Here is a 16938-nt window from a genome sequence, read left to right as displayed (position 1 = left end):
TTTTTTTAAAAGGGGAAAAAAAAATCGCTCAATTAAATGGATGCAGAGGAGGGAAAAAAGGAACAGATTTGCAGAGACAAATAAGAGACTACACTGTGCCGGGGAGGGACGACATTAATGCGCTCATTTTGGTGGCGCTCTGGCAGCAGAAATAACTCTTCAATTATGTTGACCAAAACCGCAAGGACACCCCAGAGAGAGAGAGAGAAAGAGAGAGAGAGACAGAGAGAGAGAGAGAGAGAGAGAGAGAGAGAGAGAGAGAGAGAGAGAGAGAGAGAGAGAGAGAGAGAGAGAGAGAGAGAGAGATGAGCGAGAGCAAGAAAGGGGAGAACGAGGAGTAGAAAAGGGAGAAATTACATGAAAAAAAAGACATTCTAAAAAATGTTTAAAAAGTCACGGCTTTTGGAAGGTCGAACAGACACCAGCTTCGAGAGACATGTTTCGAGAGACATTCTCGAAACAGCAGGTCAAGTCAAAAGAAACACACATTATATACACTCAGAAAGTGAGAGAGTCACACACTGTGACAGCTTTATTACAACATACTGTACATGTTAAATGACATTTACACAAGGAAACAACAATGTGCACTCTCTCTCTCTCTCTCTCTCGCACTCTCTCTATTTTCCTCTCAATTTCTTCCGCGCTCCGTATGCTCTCTCGCCGTCGCTGACACTCACTCAATCTGTCACTCCCCACCACCACCACGCAGCTCTCTCTATCTCTCTCTCTCTGAGCTGTCACTCCCTTCCTCTTCTCTTCCTCTTCTCATGGCTGTGGGGCGTAGTGTCTTATAGTCCATGTGTGTGTGTGTGTGTGTGTGTGTGTGTGTGTGTGTGTGTGTGTGTGTGTGTGTGTGTGAAAGCATGAGACTGCCGCTCACTGAAGAACACAGCGGAACCAAGAGGCAGACTGCGCCTCCGCTGCATTATGGGATTGGTAGTCTTTTTCTTCATCGTTGGCACCATCGTCATCCTCATCGTAATCTGGGTTCAGAGGATTGTGGGTGTAAGAGTCGGTCACACAACATACACAGTATGAATCAATCACCTCTATTCATTTTTTTCATTTGGTAATGACAATCACGGCTCGGAAATTGTGTGTGTGTGTGTGTGTGTGTGTGTGTGTGTGTGTGTGTGTGTGTGTGTGTGTGTGTGTGTGTGTGTGTGTGTGTGTGTGTGTGTGTGTGTGTGTGTGTGTGTGTGTGTGTGTGTGTGTGTGTGTGTGTGTGTGTGTGTGCGTGCGTGCGTGCGTGCGTGCGTGCGTGCGTGCGTGCGTGCGTGCGTGCGTGTGTGTGCTATACCATCACTCTGCTCCTCATCTTCAGTATCGCCCTCTGACTCTAACAGTACGTCCTCCAATCGGCTGTCTCGCCTTGCCGTGACATCACCCCTGTGACAACACACAATTAATTAATCACTAAATATGTTGTTGAAAAAAAGGAGGAAATGTTTGAATCCTGGGGTTTATATGTGCACCGTGAAATGCTCTCAAAAGGCTATGTAGATGTTGTGGAACGTTTGCCTTAATTTCATTACAAAGCTTTTCTCCCTTAAAAGGGCAGGGGTTTTGAAACTTCAATCCTGGGGCATTACGGCTTCCTATTCTACCAAGTAGTTAATTGGATTCACCTGGTATCAGACGTTTTAAGTTAGGTCCATCATTAGAAAACTAGAAAACCAGCAGCAGTACTCTGGCCCCCCCAGCCCTGGAGTTGAATACTACACAGATGATGAGGATTCAGTTTGTAAAATATTCATCATTCTTCCAACGGGGGATTTAAATGAACCACTCAAATAAAATAAAAAAAGAATTGCCAATGATTTCATGCAACTAATACAATTTCTTGCTTCATATTTTGGCAAATGGGATGTATCCCATTTTAGAAGCAAACATTCCACAAAGGCAAATGAGTACAACAAATAACCACCAGTTAAATATGCGTACATACAGTACATACAGTGATCATGATTCCTATCTGACAATGGAATCCAATCTCGCTTGTGCCTCCTATGAACTAGCTCCCTCTCCACTGTCTTCTTTATCTATTTATTGCCTCAATAAATAGGAAATGCTATGGTACTGACTGTATATTAAATATCATATATTTTCGAGAGCGTAGAGGTTGACAGGATATTGGTACGCCCACCTCTGCTTGCCAGATTTGGGAAGCTGCTCCCACACAATGAGGTTGTGACCTCCGGTAACCCAGCGGTGACCTCCGCTCCCGGTTAGCCATGCCGCAAAGCAGAGGATTCTGGGAGCCTCTGCGCTGGTCAGTGAGGCTAGGTACCTGCACTGAGGAAGAGAAAATACTGGAGGGCGAGAGAGAGAGAGAGAGAGAGAGAGAGGTAGAGTGAGACAGCGACAGAAACAGGTACTTTGGCAAACAATCACAGATCAGAGAGAGAGAGAGAGAGAGAGAGAAAGAATGACAGAGGCAAAATTATGCGTGGGTGAGATGAGAACGCAGTTGAGAACAATTCTGTTTGATTTTCTCGTTTCGTTGTCAGTTTGTAGTGAGAGATGTTTGTATAAGCCCCATGGGCTTGCAAGGGAAAGTATAAAGCCATTTGTATCTCATTTCTCTGCTTTTATCATTCCATTACAGTGTGATTTTTTCTGATTTTATTTCTGTGTGTTCTAATATCTTTCAAGTACATTCAGCTGAACTGAACTGAACTTGGATAACTCCAATGTGAGGTAACGTGCATATACACTATACAGTATCATCGACAGAACCTGTGTGATGGTGTAAACGTAATGAAAGTAGCCTATCTACACGCCCACAAGCCACAACCTGTCACGTTGTGAGCTTGTAAGTACAAGGGCGGCCAAAGCTGAATGTGTTGAGAGGCCATCTGGGAATCAGAAGGTCCATGGTTTGCCCCCCAGTCCGCTTAGTTTAAGTGTTGAAGTGTACCTGAGCAAGACACTTAACCCCTAACTGCTCCCAGGGCTCTGTATTAATAGCGCCCACTGTTCCTAATAGTTACCATGGGTAAATGCAGAGGGCACATTTCACATTATGTGCAAATAGTGACAACAAATAACCCAAATGAATGGAGACTAAATTATTTTAAAAAATTGTATTATAATTGCATTTTTCATTTCCTGAAAAGTAACAATTTTGGACATACAAGATTTCCTCCCAACAGGGCCAATATTGTGTTTGGACTGTAGCTGATGTTGGCTTACTCTGTCCTACTCACAGTTCAGAGAGCTCTCCCCATTGGTCAGATCGTAGCAGGAGCCAATTAGAAGGCCCGCAGTCTGATGCACACAGTCCGTTACCCCGGTGATACTGCTGTGATTGGTCAGTTTGGATACAGTCCCTGTGATAATTGGCCAGATGTTAATGTCTCTGTTCACTGTTTCATAGCGTCCCTCTGACGCACACTCTCACGCACACACACACGCGCGCACGCACGCACGCACGCACGCACGCACGCACGCACGCACGCACGCACGCACGCACGCACGCACACACGCACACACACACACACACACACACACACACACACACGATTTCTTTATTTGTATCGACAGTTAAACAAGTAACATTGAAAGAGTCAAATATTAAGTCTTAATTTATGCCTTGACTCTCTTCATTATTCTTGGCAGCAATAAATAAAAGTAAACTTGCAAACATTGTACTTCATTACAATACAAACAATCAGTTCATCAAACAATACAGCAATATAATTTATGTATGAATTACTTGTGGGTTCAGAAAACATTGACTTTTCCATAGACAGGCTTCCAATTACAGCATATACAGTATGCAGCAGTACTTTGCAAGTTGCTTGATTTTACTCTTAGAGAGGCCTGCACACAGACACACAGACACACACACACACGCATCCACTCACGCACGGACGCATGCACACACACACGCGCACACAACACACACACACACATCTTCCCCAGTCCCCACACACACTGACATAAATACAAACACACTTTCTCTTGTTCTTAATTCTGTCTGTGTCACACACACACACGCACACGCACGCACACACGCACACGCACGCACGCACACACACACACACACACACACACACACACACACACACACACACACACACACACACACACACACACACACACACACACACACACATTACCGCACACACAGACATCTCCTCACACATAAACCATCCCGCCCCCGTGCAGCCAGTGCAGACTCACCGGTCCTCCAGTGAAGTATCCGGACGCAGGCTCGTCCGTGGGCCACAAACACACGGTCGCCCCGGGGACTGAGGGCCAGGCGGGCTCCTCCCCCGCAGCCGGTCACCTGGGCCGTCCAGTGGTGCAGCAGGCGGAGGGGGTCATGGTCCGAGTAGAGGCACTCCCACACAGACACACCGCCATCGGCTGAGCCGCTGAACACCAGTGGGCCCTGAGACTGTGGAGGAACAGGGCCACAGGGGACACATCGCAGTTGTCATGGAGACTTGGAGTTAGTGCAGATGTGTGTGTGTGTGTGTGTGTGTGTGTGTGTGTGTGTGTGTGTGTGTGTGTGTGTGTGTGTGTGTGTGTGTGTGTGTAAGAGAGAGAGAGTGTGTACAACAACAGTTTTAATCCCACTGCTTTAAAATGTGTGAGAATATGATGCAAAATTTGCGTTTTTGTGTGTAGGTGTGTCTGTGTATGAAAAAGAGACATTTTGAGACAAGAGACATATTTGAACACATAGGTCAGGTGTGTTTATTGTGTAAATGTACATTTGAAACACAGTGTGTGTGTGTGTGTGTGTGTGTGTGTGTGTGTGTGTGTGTGTGTGTGTGTGTGTGTGTGTGTGTGTGTGTGTGTGTGTGTGTGTGTGTGTGTCTGTGTGTGTGTGTGTGTGTGTGTGTGTGTGTGTGTGTGTGTGTGTGTGTGTGTGTGTGTGTGTGTGTGTGTGTGTGTGTGTGTGTGCATGCCTGTGCGTGTGTTCATGCCACTCCAGGTCATAAATGGATTGGCGGCTTTTGCATGATAAACAACAGGGAGGGTGAGAACCAGGCTCTGTGCCGTGTGCTTTGATGATTGCAAATTGCAAAATATGTGCATATGCAGCCTGGCTTTCAATATCCATAAAAACCCTTTCCTCGCTCACAAATTGGCTGAGCCGCTGCACTGCAAACATCTCAACAGATATCTTTGAAAGCAGTAAACAAGGAACGCCTGCTTGAAGATAAAAGTGGAGCAATATAGCCGTTTGATTCCTTGAGAAAGAACAGCCTATTTTTTTATTTTTTTTACCACAGTCCATGCAAACCACCAAAAATAATTAGGTGTGTTAAAGCAGCTTAAGGGACTCCTAACACGCAGAAATACATTGGCTGGCTGACAGATTCCTGGCTTTCTTCCCCATAATAGACCTAAAAATTGGGCCGTCACTACTGTGTGTGAGGGGGAAAAACGCTGATGACACACAAAATTAAGTTCGGTTAAGGGTGCCGTGGTGACTCATTTAGTACATTTTACTATACCATACGGACACACCAGAGTTGCATTCAGTTCCATCTCCCTACTCCCTCTCTCTTCATCATACCATCAAATAAAAAAGATATCACCTGTTTTCTGGGGCAAGCATTCTGCGAAAACAGCAGATCTACAAGATTAGAACACTTTGTGTTGAGAAGCACTGTGAGCTTGTAGATCGGCTATTTTTGGAGAAAATATTAGGTGAAGAGGAAAAAAACACTAGGGGGCCTGGGGGGCTTCAGTTAATGAAGTAGAGCTTAGGTGGTTAAAAAACAGAAACATAAAACTGACATAAATCCTACAATTGTCATGATTTTTCTTTTTTTTGAGAACCACTGCTCTAACCAAGCATAAATAAGCGGTGAATACAAACAGCTACGGTACTGTACTCTGCATGGGGACAGATGGCTGTGTGACCCCACCCACCTGGATGGAGGTGACCGCCTCCTGGTGAGCATTGATTGATTGACAGTTCTCCAAGGTGTGCCAGCTCCAGGCTTGAACTTTGCCGGCGTCTGTGGAGCGAGGCCGAAGGTTCGACATGGGAGAGAGAACGAGAGAATTAGTGAGAGGGGGGACGGGGAGGGGGCTAATGTGGGCTAGAGCCCAACAAATATATCTGTCAGCCAATATCAGCCTATAGTATACTGTATATATTATAATTGGCTATCACAGATATATCGTAGCCTATTTGTCCGATATACGGCAATATGTTTTATAGTTTATAGTTTGTTTTATATTTAGATATTTTATGTTATAACGTTGCTGTCGGGCAAAAACCTCTTATCTCCATACTTTCACATTTTGTTTTTTCGTGAATTAATTTGTTATGCTACAGTTGTCACACATAAGTAGCAAAAACAGAAGATCTACAAGCTGAAAACGCACTGCTATTTTTGCATTTATATCCTGAAAAGTAACTGTTTTGGCCATCCGAGAGCAACAATATTTATACTGAATATATTTGTATTTATAATAGATTTTGTCCATATCACCCAGACCCCATTTCTTTTACTCCATAATATCGGTATTGTCCACAAAAATCCAGTATCGGCCGGGCTGTAGGCAGCAGACTGGAAGTGATTACTACCGGTACTGGTGAAAAAGAAATCCACCTGAGCCCCCCCGCCACCAGAGCTGTCCATTCCTATTGCCGTGAGCCAGCCGGTTGCTCCACTGGCCATGTGTGACTAAACCACTCAGTCGCTCACTCTTGCCCCTGACGGAGGCACGGTGACTGCCTGCTGCCCACACACTGTTAAAGGGCTCGCTCGTAAAACATATGGGAGCAGCAGACGTGCAAGCATAGGTTTGTGGAGTGTGTGACGCATGCACGTGTGTTCACACACATGCGGCTGCCTGTTTGCTGCCAGCATATGTGCACACGTGCGTGCGCGCGTGCATGCATACATACACACAAGCACATATTGAGCGTGTGCACACACACACACACACACACACACACACACACACACACACACACACACACACACACACGACAGACGGAAAGACAGACACACAGTTAGAACATTGTGACTTGTTCTAATTATTCTCTATGCTCTACACACTGTGTCATGGACTCCAGCTCTCTGCACTACACCTACAGTACACACTCCACACTCCACACACACACCGCCCAGCCCTAACACACACACACACACACACACACACACACACACACACACACACACACACACACACACACACACACACACACACACACACACACACACACACACACACACACACACACACACACACAGACAGAGATACAAAGACATAGATGAGCTCGCTGTTCCAATTATTTTCTTCTCACTGTTTGTACCATTGACACCCTTTTTCGCACGCACACACACATGCACCTGTTAATATATTATGCTCAACACACACACACACACACACACACACACACACACACACACACACACACACACACACACACACACACACACACACACACACACACACACAAACAGAGCAAGCTAATTGCACCAATATCTTATGGTGCACAGACAAGCACACATTTAAATACACCCACATGTAACTACACACTTCACAAACACATGCACAAATCAATACACTCCACACACACTCAAAGACATACATTCACATAAACTGTCCACTCTCCACACACACAAACCTACCTTCTCCTGATACACACACGCACAAATCTATGAACCCCTCCTCTTTCTCGCTCACACACACGCACACACACGTCACACACGCACACGCACACACACACACACACACACACACACACACACACACACACACACACACACACACACACACACACACACACACACACACACACAGAAACACACAGAAACAAACATAACACACATAAATCCCATGTACCTGATCCAGTGATTATGTAGCCAGAACCCTCAGGCACAAAGCAGAGAGCGGTAACAGCGTTGAAGGTGTAGATGGACTTTATACAATGGCCTGAAGGCAAGAGAAAAATGTTCATCAGATTGTCAATTTACCACAAGCTGTGTGCACAGACTGGTAAACACACACACACACACACACACACACACACACACACTTCAATAACATGCCCCTAGTAGGGAAGACGATTCATATTTTAGCACATTTTAGCACGTGGAAAGATGCATGCTTTATATGTGCATAAACATATGAACACACATTCGCACACCAACACGTGTGCACACGCACACGTGCAGTCGAGCCTGCAGGCATGGGCTACACATGACTTTGCATGTTTAATTCAGCATGACTTCATGCATGTTTATAAATATTTGTAAGTCCATTACTGCATGCATGTGTGTGTGTGTGTGTGTGTGTGTGTGTGTGTGTGTGTGTGTGTGTGTGTGTGTGTGTGTGTGTGTGTGTGTGTGTGTGTGTGTGTGTGTGTGTGTGTGTGTGTGTGTGTGCGTGTGCGTGTGCGTGTGTTCTTACCAGTGCTTAAGGCCCAGATCTTCACATAGCAGTCCACTGAGCCACTCAGGATAAATCTCTCCTTCTCTGATAGAGACAGGGACCGTGCTGCACAACACACACAGACAGAGAGGGAAGACAGTCAGACAGGCAAGGTGGGACCAGGGTAGAACAGTAGGGGAAATGAAAGGGAAACCGTTTTGAAAGGAGGATCAGAGACAGACAGGGAAGACATGGGGAATAAATAAGTGATGGTGTAGAAAATCAGAGAAGAAGGGGAGATGGCCAGAGGGATGCCAGAGGCAGAGTGTGAGAGAGAGAGAGAGAGATGGAAAGACTGAGGGAGCACACATGATCAGAAACAATAATCAGCATTATCCAAGCATTAAATTAAAGTGCGTTGCTGCTGCCAGTCTGACTTATTGTTCTGCTCTGCAGTATGGTTCCAGTTTGGACTATTGTTCTGTATGGTTCCAGTTTGGACTATTGTTCTGTATGGTTCCAGTTTGGACTATTGTTCTGTATGGTTCCAGTTTGGACTATTGTTCTGTATGGTTCCAGTTTGGACTACTGTTCTGTATGGTTCCAGTTTGGACTATTGTTCTGTATGGTTTCAGTTTGGACTACTGTTCTGTATGGTTCCAGTTTGGACTATTGTTCTGTATCGTTCTAGTTTGGACTATTGTTCTATATCATTCCAGTTTGGACTATTGTTCTGTATCGTTCTAGTTTGGACTATTGTTGTGTATGGTTTCAGTTTGGACTATTGTTGAGTATGGTTTCAGTTTGTACTATTGTTCTGCAGTACAGTTCCAGTAGGGACTATCTCTTTCACTATTGAACAGAGAGAGAGAGAGAGTGAGTGAAGGAGTGGGAGGGAGAGACCGGCAGAGGGCGTTAAAAATGGAGTGATAGACGGCTGGTGGCTAGAGACTAGAGAGGGTCAGCCCAGGTTGTCTGTCTGTCTGTCTGTCTGTCTGTCTGTCTCTCTCTCTATTCTCTCCTCTCTCTTCGGGTTTGATCTTATGAACTATCTCTATAATTATTACACCTGGAGATGTACCATCACTCGGTGCTAGCCTCAATGCGTCTGTGTGTGTGTGTGTGTGTGTGTGTGTGTGTGTGTGTGTGTGTGTGTGTGTGTGTGTCCATCTGTCTGTCAGTATCCTCCAAGGTTATCTCTCTCTAATCTGATGAGTTACTACTGTAATTATCAGACCATCACCATTAATCTGAGTGGATGTGTGTGTGTGTGTGTGTGTGTGTGTGTGCGTGTGTGCGTGCGTGCGTGCGTGCGTGCGTGCGTGCGTGCGTGCGTGCGTGCGTGCGTGCGTGCGTGCGTGTTCTTCCCATGTGTAATGTAATGTAGCTAGTGAGCTTGAAGATCAGCTATTTTCAGTGCAATACATGGCACACAAATAAGTATAAATCGGACATTACCTAGCCTCCTACAGTACTCAGGGGGAGGGGCCGACAAACATGTGACCCCCCTGCTGTGACCTCCCAGGTTCCTCTGTTCCGTCGCCGTAGGGACATGCCACACTTTCAATGTTGTATCTCGACTTGACAGAGAGAGAGAGACAAAGACAAAGAGACGGAGAGAGAGACACACACACACACACACACACACACACACACACACACACACACACACACACACACACACACACACGCACACACACACGCACACAGACAGACAGACAGAGAAAGAGAGAGACAGGGGGAGAGAGAGAGACAGACAAGGGTAGATACACAGACACACACACACACAGAGAGAGAGAGGTGAAGCACCTGTTATTACTCATCTGTAGGACAAAAAAGCCATAAAGAGATTATCCATTATCGTATTCTTAAACACTGAAAGCAAATTTGCACTACTTGTCATTATACAGAGACCTCTGTAATGAATTATTAATGCAGGCTTTGTGTTATCAGTTCACGTTCAAGTTCAAATTAATGAGTCTGTACATAGCAAACGCCTGACTGTTAATTTAACTGCAAAGAGTGCACACATGGACCCGTACAGCCATGAATTTGCCACACAGAGAGCACAGAGAGCCCAAATGTGTGCCATGTGTTTCGGGCAAAAGGTATAATCACTTTATTGGAGAGGTGTTGTGAGGGGACCTCACAGAGGGAGACAGAGACAGAGAGAGAGAGAGAGAGAGAGAGAGAGAGAGAGAGAGAGAGAGAGAGAGAGAGAGAGAGAGAGAGAGAGAGAGAGAGAGAGAGAGAGAGAGAGAGAGAGAGAGAGAGAGAGAGAGAGAGAGCAAGGTTAAATGCATTCAACCTGAACCACTAGACCTCAGCAGAGTTATCAGAGTAGGAGGAATTTACTTGTCAGGGAGCGAGGGAGAGAGAGAGAGAGAGAGAGAGAGAGAGAGAGAGAGAGAGAGAGAGAGAGAGAGAGAGAGAGCAGGAGGGGAAGAGACAGATGGAGAGAGATGGGGACAGAGAGAGGGGATAGGGAGAGAGAAATAAAAGGAAACCGATTGGTTTGGGGAGACAAGAAACAAGACAGGAAGTGAAACAAAAGAGAGAGAGAGACACACACAGCATATCAGACATAATTATCTGCATTATTCATTCTGCAGATCTGTCTTGTCTACCGGAGGCCCCCCCCTGGACCTACCTCCCGGAGACCACCAGGTTGTCAATGGCAACGACGCAGGTGACAATGTCGCTGTGACCATCAAGGAGTCTGAGGCGGAACCGGGCCTTTTCCCAGAGGGCCTGGAGCGATGCGAAAGTGTCTGAGAGAGGGAGGAGAACGTGAATGAAAACTAATTTGCGCTGTTAGTGGTATTGACACATCAGTGACTATTGTTTGGTTCCCAGACGGTGTGTCGAGGCACACTGGTGTGCCGGGAGACAAGTCCAGGTGTGCCTTGGGATTTTGTAATGCAATACATATATACAAGTATGCTGAAAGTTATGAATTATCTTTCAATTTACTATATCAGTGTGCGCACTCATTTCCAAATACAGACACAAATTCTAAACCCTAAATAAACAGCTGTCCCTGTTTTGGGCATATGCACCAATTAGTTTAGCCTTATATTATTGCTTTTCCTTGATGTGTTGTTTTGCCTTTCTATTGCCATTATGACATTATCAAACATTTTAATGAGTAATGTCACGTTGTGGCATGACCGGATTGGTCCACCGTAGGTTTGATAAGAAGAAATAAATATGTGTCTCTCTCTCTCATTTGTTCTTTGAGATAACCTGATCCAGGTCTAGGATCAAAACTTTTTGCATTTGAAGACAGTGTGCAGGAGTTTTTTCTGTTACCGTTTTGGCCCCAGATTGGTCTTCTCGTACACACCTATTGCTTTGTAGGAGTGTAAAAAAGGCTTGCTTGGTGACACCTACAATGAAGCATGACTGATGGTAATTGAAAACAACGATTTCTGTCAATAGTGTTATATAGCGATATTACAAGGCTATTTTGCATGGATAAGAATCCAGGTGTCCCTTGAGATTTTGACTTGCCCTTTGATGTGCTTTGGCACAAAACATTTTAAAACCAATAAGTTAGCTTAACTGAAGATAAAACACCCCAGTGTTCCTCAATATGGATGAGCCGTGGAGCCATGAGCTAATATGGCTCAGAGGAAGTACACTCACAGCAGCATGAGTTGTGTCCTCAGGGAGGCAGACACAGCTTGAAGGTCAGATTGGTAAGGTTGTTAGAACCTCCTCGGGACATTCATGAAGGAAACACAACTATGTTGTTATTTCTTGTTTACGTACGGTACCCTTCTATCACTGCAGTTTATTCTTTGATAATTTACTCTCTGGCTGTTTTTGCTCGTCACCTTGATTCTGTGTTATTGTTTTTTGGAACCCCTTGGTATTTTGAGAAACCTCACATATGTATAATCTATCCACAGACATCAACAGCCAAGCTGTTATTCTAATAATTAGTAGTAGTAGTATATAATAATAACAGTAGTAATAGTGGTAGTGGTAGTAATTAGGGGTTGTAACGGGGGCATGTTTACACCCCATGTGAACATGTGTTTCCATGTAGCTAGAAACACATGTAAAGGTGTCATATGTTTTTCCGGTTCAAACCTGCTGCCAAGCCAAATCAAACGAAGCTATGGGACAAATTAACTGGAACAGGAAACAGATATGCCACCTTCTAAAAATTGGGACTACAGTAATCAGACCTGTGGGCCGACAGATACAAATATTTGTGACTTTTCGGTTGTCGTTAACCGGTGGTCCGATTGTTCTAGTTACATGAGACACGCATGAATAGTTTGAGACCGGGCGGTCGAACGCTATCCGAGTTATGCCAGACACACACACACACACACACACACACACACACACACACACACACACACACACACACACACACACACACACACACACACACACACACACACACACACACACACACACACAACAGATTCTTATAGTATAGATAACATCCTTTCCACGCCAATTAGCCCACCTTCTTGCTCAAGTTGCTGTGTTCCCGTCCTAGGTTGTGCACTGGCAGTCGGGGCTGGAGAGCCCTCTGACAAATCTGGGCAGTGGGTTGACAATTTGGCTGCTCCCTCTGTATCTCGCCTTCTGCCTGTCTCTGATCTCCCCCCCTCTAATCCCACCTGGATCTCTCCCCCCTCCTCTGTTTCTGTGTTTGTCTGCGAGCCAGACAGCGTTGGCCGCACAACCTGGGCGCTTGGTTCCCCCTTAGGGATCTTTGAGGCTGGAGGCATCTGTGATGGAATGGCCCTAGAGCTGTCCTCCCTGTGCTCAAGCAGAACAGGGAAGAGGAAAAAAGAACGTCAAACGAATTGATCAATATGCAAACGATACGAGGCAACCTCCGTGACAGCATGCACAACTGTAGAGTGGAATGTTTTGAAGGGCCCTCCAAAGAACACAAGTGCTAACCAAGCAGCAGGCATGTTGTAGGGTATGAGACAGATTGAGAGAATTAAATGGTAGAGTATGAGAATTCACAAGGCAATAACCAGCAGTGAGTTCATGCACCACTTTGTCCTGCGAGTTACAATCCATGCAGAGGGAGAAAGATACAATAAATTATACATAACAATGATATATATCGCTATTTTTGTTTGCATAACTACAACCTTTAAAATACTGGCATGCCAGGGTGATCGAACAGCCAAGCGTTTGTAGGGCATATACTGTACCACGTGTGAGGAAAGTTCCCTCATCAACTAGTCCCTGGTTTGATTTTTGGCCGGCGGCCGTACCATTTGCTACATGTCACTCCACTACTCTCTCCGCATTTCTTGTCTCTCTCCACTGTAACTATCAAATAAAGGCTTAAAAATACCCCCCAAAACAAATACTGGTATACCAACAATATATTTTCATTCAATATAGTTGCTATAGTTGTAGTCCCTCGTTCATGATGTTGTAGAGGTAAAATAAAAAAGTGCATGAATTATGTTCAGCAAATCATCGAACGGTAATATGCAAACCAACAGTGGAGCAGAACATTTTAAAAGCCCTATAGAGCAAACGTGGGTAGAAATTCTGTGCATGTAAAAGATTATGACCATGGTTATTATACGAACAGATGGGTTCAGATGGGTTCAAGATGAGATCTGCACCCAGGAGGGCCCCCAAGGGGCCAGATGTACAGGGCTGGAAACCCTAGGTGAGGTCTACATGATGTGGTACAAAACCCAGGAAGATTTGTTTTAAGCATGACATGATTTGACCTCCAGAAAAAAAATAAAGAAATAAAGAAAATCAGATCAAAGCCTTCAAAGGGAATGTTAATGCTTTTGAAGAATTACGCCTCTCGCCATCTGTCCGGTGCCCACACCAATCCCCTCGTTTCTTCCCGTTTCTGTGACTCCCGCATCTCTTATCCCTGCCTACTTACACTTGTCTTTTCATCTTCTCCTTATTTCCTTCTTCCTCAATCCCAGGAGTTTGCTGAGGGCCAGAAAGCTGCAGCACCAGTCCAGCCAATCTGGAACGGAGCTCCGCCTTCCTGGAGATCTAAGGAGGAGAGGAGGCAGGTGATTGGTCGGCAGGCACTGACTCCACCGTAGCTTGTTCATATGCATGAGGAACATATTCAGGTTTGCGTTATTCATTAGTTGACAACTTGCAACTGAGCATCGATTGAGCGACACGGTGTGTGCACACCAAGGCAATGAGCCCGCTATCTGTTTACAAGCGTGACATAGCTTGGTTCACTTTATTCATTAACTTCAGAGGTGGAACATGATATAAGGCAATTACTTCACTAACTCCATATGCATGACCAACATAATCTGCCTTGCTTTATTCATTGGGTTGTAGCTTGTAATATGCACTCATTATGCCAAGCAGCTTTTTGATGCAGAGTTACTGTGTATGAGTTATGAATTAAGTCTGTGAATGAAGGAAGGAAAACTAATGTTGAATTTAAGACTCTATAAGTGGGTCTCTAGGGCTAAAGCAGAATAGTATAGCCATTGAGTCAAAATAAGTTCAGCACTCCCAAAATAACAAACCAGAGTACAACCGAATCTGTGATGTGATTAAGATGCACAGTCAGTGTGACTGGGTAATGTAAGCATCGGAAGGCTGTTGATTAGGTTTTCTCACCAAAGAACTGCAGCTCATTAACTACCACAAATAGTTTCTCACTATCTATCCACTGTGACTGTTCTTATTTACCCACACTAGTGAGTATAGATTGTCTATGTACACGTTGGCTATACTTATACCTGTTAATACCACTGTTAATACAGTTGATATACCGTTAGTGCACTTTGAATACATTTTCAGTACTGTTAATATACTATTAGTGGACTTTGACTACATTTACATCGTATCTATACCTGTAACATCTCATACCCACGCTAATCCTAGGTGGTCCAAGTGCAGAGGGCCATGGAAGAGTTCTGAAGTATACCAAGATGTCCTAGTTTCTGGTACTTCATTCCTAATCACTGTGCATTACTACCTGCTTACACTGTATTATTACTATTTTATTAACTCCTAGCTGTATCTTTTTTCTGTATTCTTTCCTGTGTTTTATAACTGCCTAAATCTCATTTCATTCATTCCATTTAATGTGGAATCACAGATTTTCTGGTTAATTAAGAATGTGTCTTATTATTTTTTTGTTTATTCTGTCTGGTGAACTCTACTGGAAGTATGGGTTTCTGAACTCTGGTGCAGAGCTGTCAATTATGTATTCAGCAGCAGCTGTTATTATGAATTCATGTTAATCACATATCCTTCTGTTTGTGTTACATCATTGCTGTTCGTTAAATTTTCACAGAAACCTGCTTCTCAACCTTTTCATGCATAAAGTGCCCTTCATTAAACCAAATAGGCCTAGGCTTGGCTTGTTTTCCTATGCCTGTTACAAGTAAACACAGTACAATTACACAATTATATCTATGTAATACCTAAGTATTAGCCTACCTATGGCTGTGTCAGTTTGTGTCACAGGATATGCAGTATAGTCTCTATAGCAGGGGTCTTCACAGTTTTTCAGCCCAACGACCCCCTAGCTGAGAGAGAGATGAAGCATGGACCCCCACTATGCATATAATTGTGTTGCAGATTAAACTTTTTCCTAGATTTCAGAGATAGCTTCATAGACTATCATCAGTGTGGTTTTTTGTTCATTTCAGACATTTAACCACTTAAACTCTCAATACTTAGTACCCCCTCCCTCCCTCCCCCCCAACACACACCAAACCAAACCTCTTTGGTTTGGTTTGACCAAAATGGCCGACCTACAAGCTTGTAGATCTGCTATTTTCGGTTACTGTTCCCCTTAGAATAGAGATGCTAGGGTTCAAGTAGTTAATGTAAAACAAATCCTATCACACAAAGATTTGGCTGACCCCCTACAGTAGCTCTGAGGTTGGCAGACCCCCTATAGTAGGTCTGAGGATCCCCTGTTGAAGACCCCTGCTGTATAGTAAGGCAGGGGACAAAAGATGGGCTGATTGTCGCTATCCCTGTGATTAATCCAGTTTCACTCTTCATCATGTGCTGCCGTGAAGCAGACTGTGGTTATAAATCAGTGTATAATTGTACAAGCGGGGGGAAATCCATCGAGGATTTACAGAATCACAAGTAGATGATGAAGTCTTCAGTACCTTAAGTCTTTCCTCTGGACTGAGAGTGATTTTGATCTCCAGATTCTCAATCTGTCTCAGTTTCTTTTGCAGCTTCCTCACCTCCCCCATCTGATCTGAAAACTGTACCTAAGATATCTAAACTAAAGGAATGTGAAGAACTGTGTTCTAATCTAGCCTGTTGCCTGTCAGTGGCACCACAGCATTCCACTTTAAGAAAAGTTCAGAGAGATAAATAAATAAATCGATACATGTGTTTACGTTTCAGCTCCCCGTCGAATTGGCTGAGAGACATAGATTTACTGTATATATGGAGAGAGAGAGACGTGTCGCTGTTGCCGGATGTTGATGGTGACGTTGACTAGATTGTCCTTACAGTGACATCGTGTGGACCATTGAGGGACTGCGCTGGGTTATTTTATTTTATTTTATTTATATTTTATGGAATAACAACAACTGTCGTTTTGTATAGTAA

The 16938-nt window shown here is 44.4% G+C and overlaps 1 protein-coding gene across 1 annotated transcript; it reads right to left on the bottom strand.

Annotated features, from left to right (window-relative positions):
* Nucleotides 1-501: 501 nt before the first annotated feature.
* On the bottom strand, nt 502-16782 carry LOC311042740 (uncharacterized protein). The gene is made up of 13 exons (XM_084053707.1): nt 16485-16782; nt 14258-14376; nt 12845-13143; nt 11009-11129; nt 9817-9938; nt 8398-8484; nt 7831-7920; nt 5899-5987; nt 4192-4408; nt 3213-3335; nt 2150-2315; nt 1304-1392; nt 502-986 (listed from the first exon to the last, which is right to left on the bottom strand). The coding sequence occupies exons 1-13, from the start codon at nt 16572-16574 to the stop codon at nt 880-882; spliced, it is 1719 nt and encodes a 572-aa protein (XP_083909833.1). The 5' UTR covers nt 16575-16782; the 3' UTR covers nt 502-879.
* Between the last annotated feature and the right edge of the window lie 156 nt (nt 16783-16938).

Source organism: Gymnoscopelus microlampas (genome assembly GCF_963454915.1).
Source record: "Gymnoscopelus microlampas genome assembly, chromosome: 3".
NCBI classification, from domain to species: domain Eukaryota; kingdom Metazoa; phylum Chordata; class Actinopteri; order Myctophiformes; family Myctophidae; genus Gymnoscopelus; species Gymnoscopelus microlampas.
This window is presented reverse-complemented; position numbering and strand designations above follow the sequence as displayed.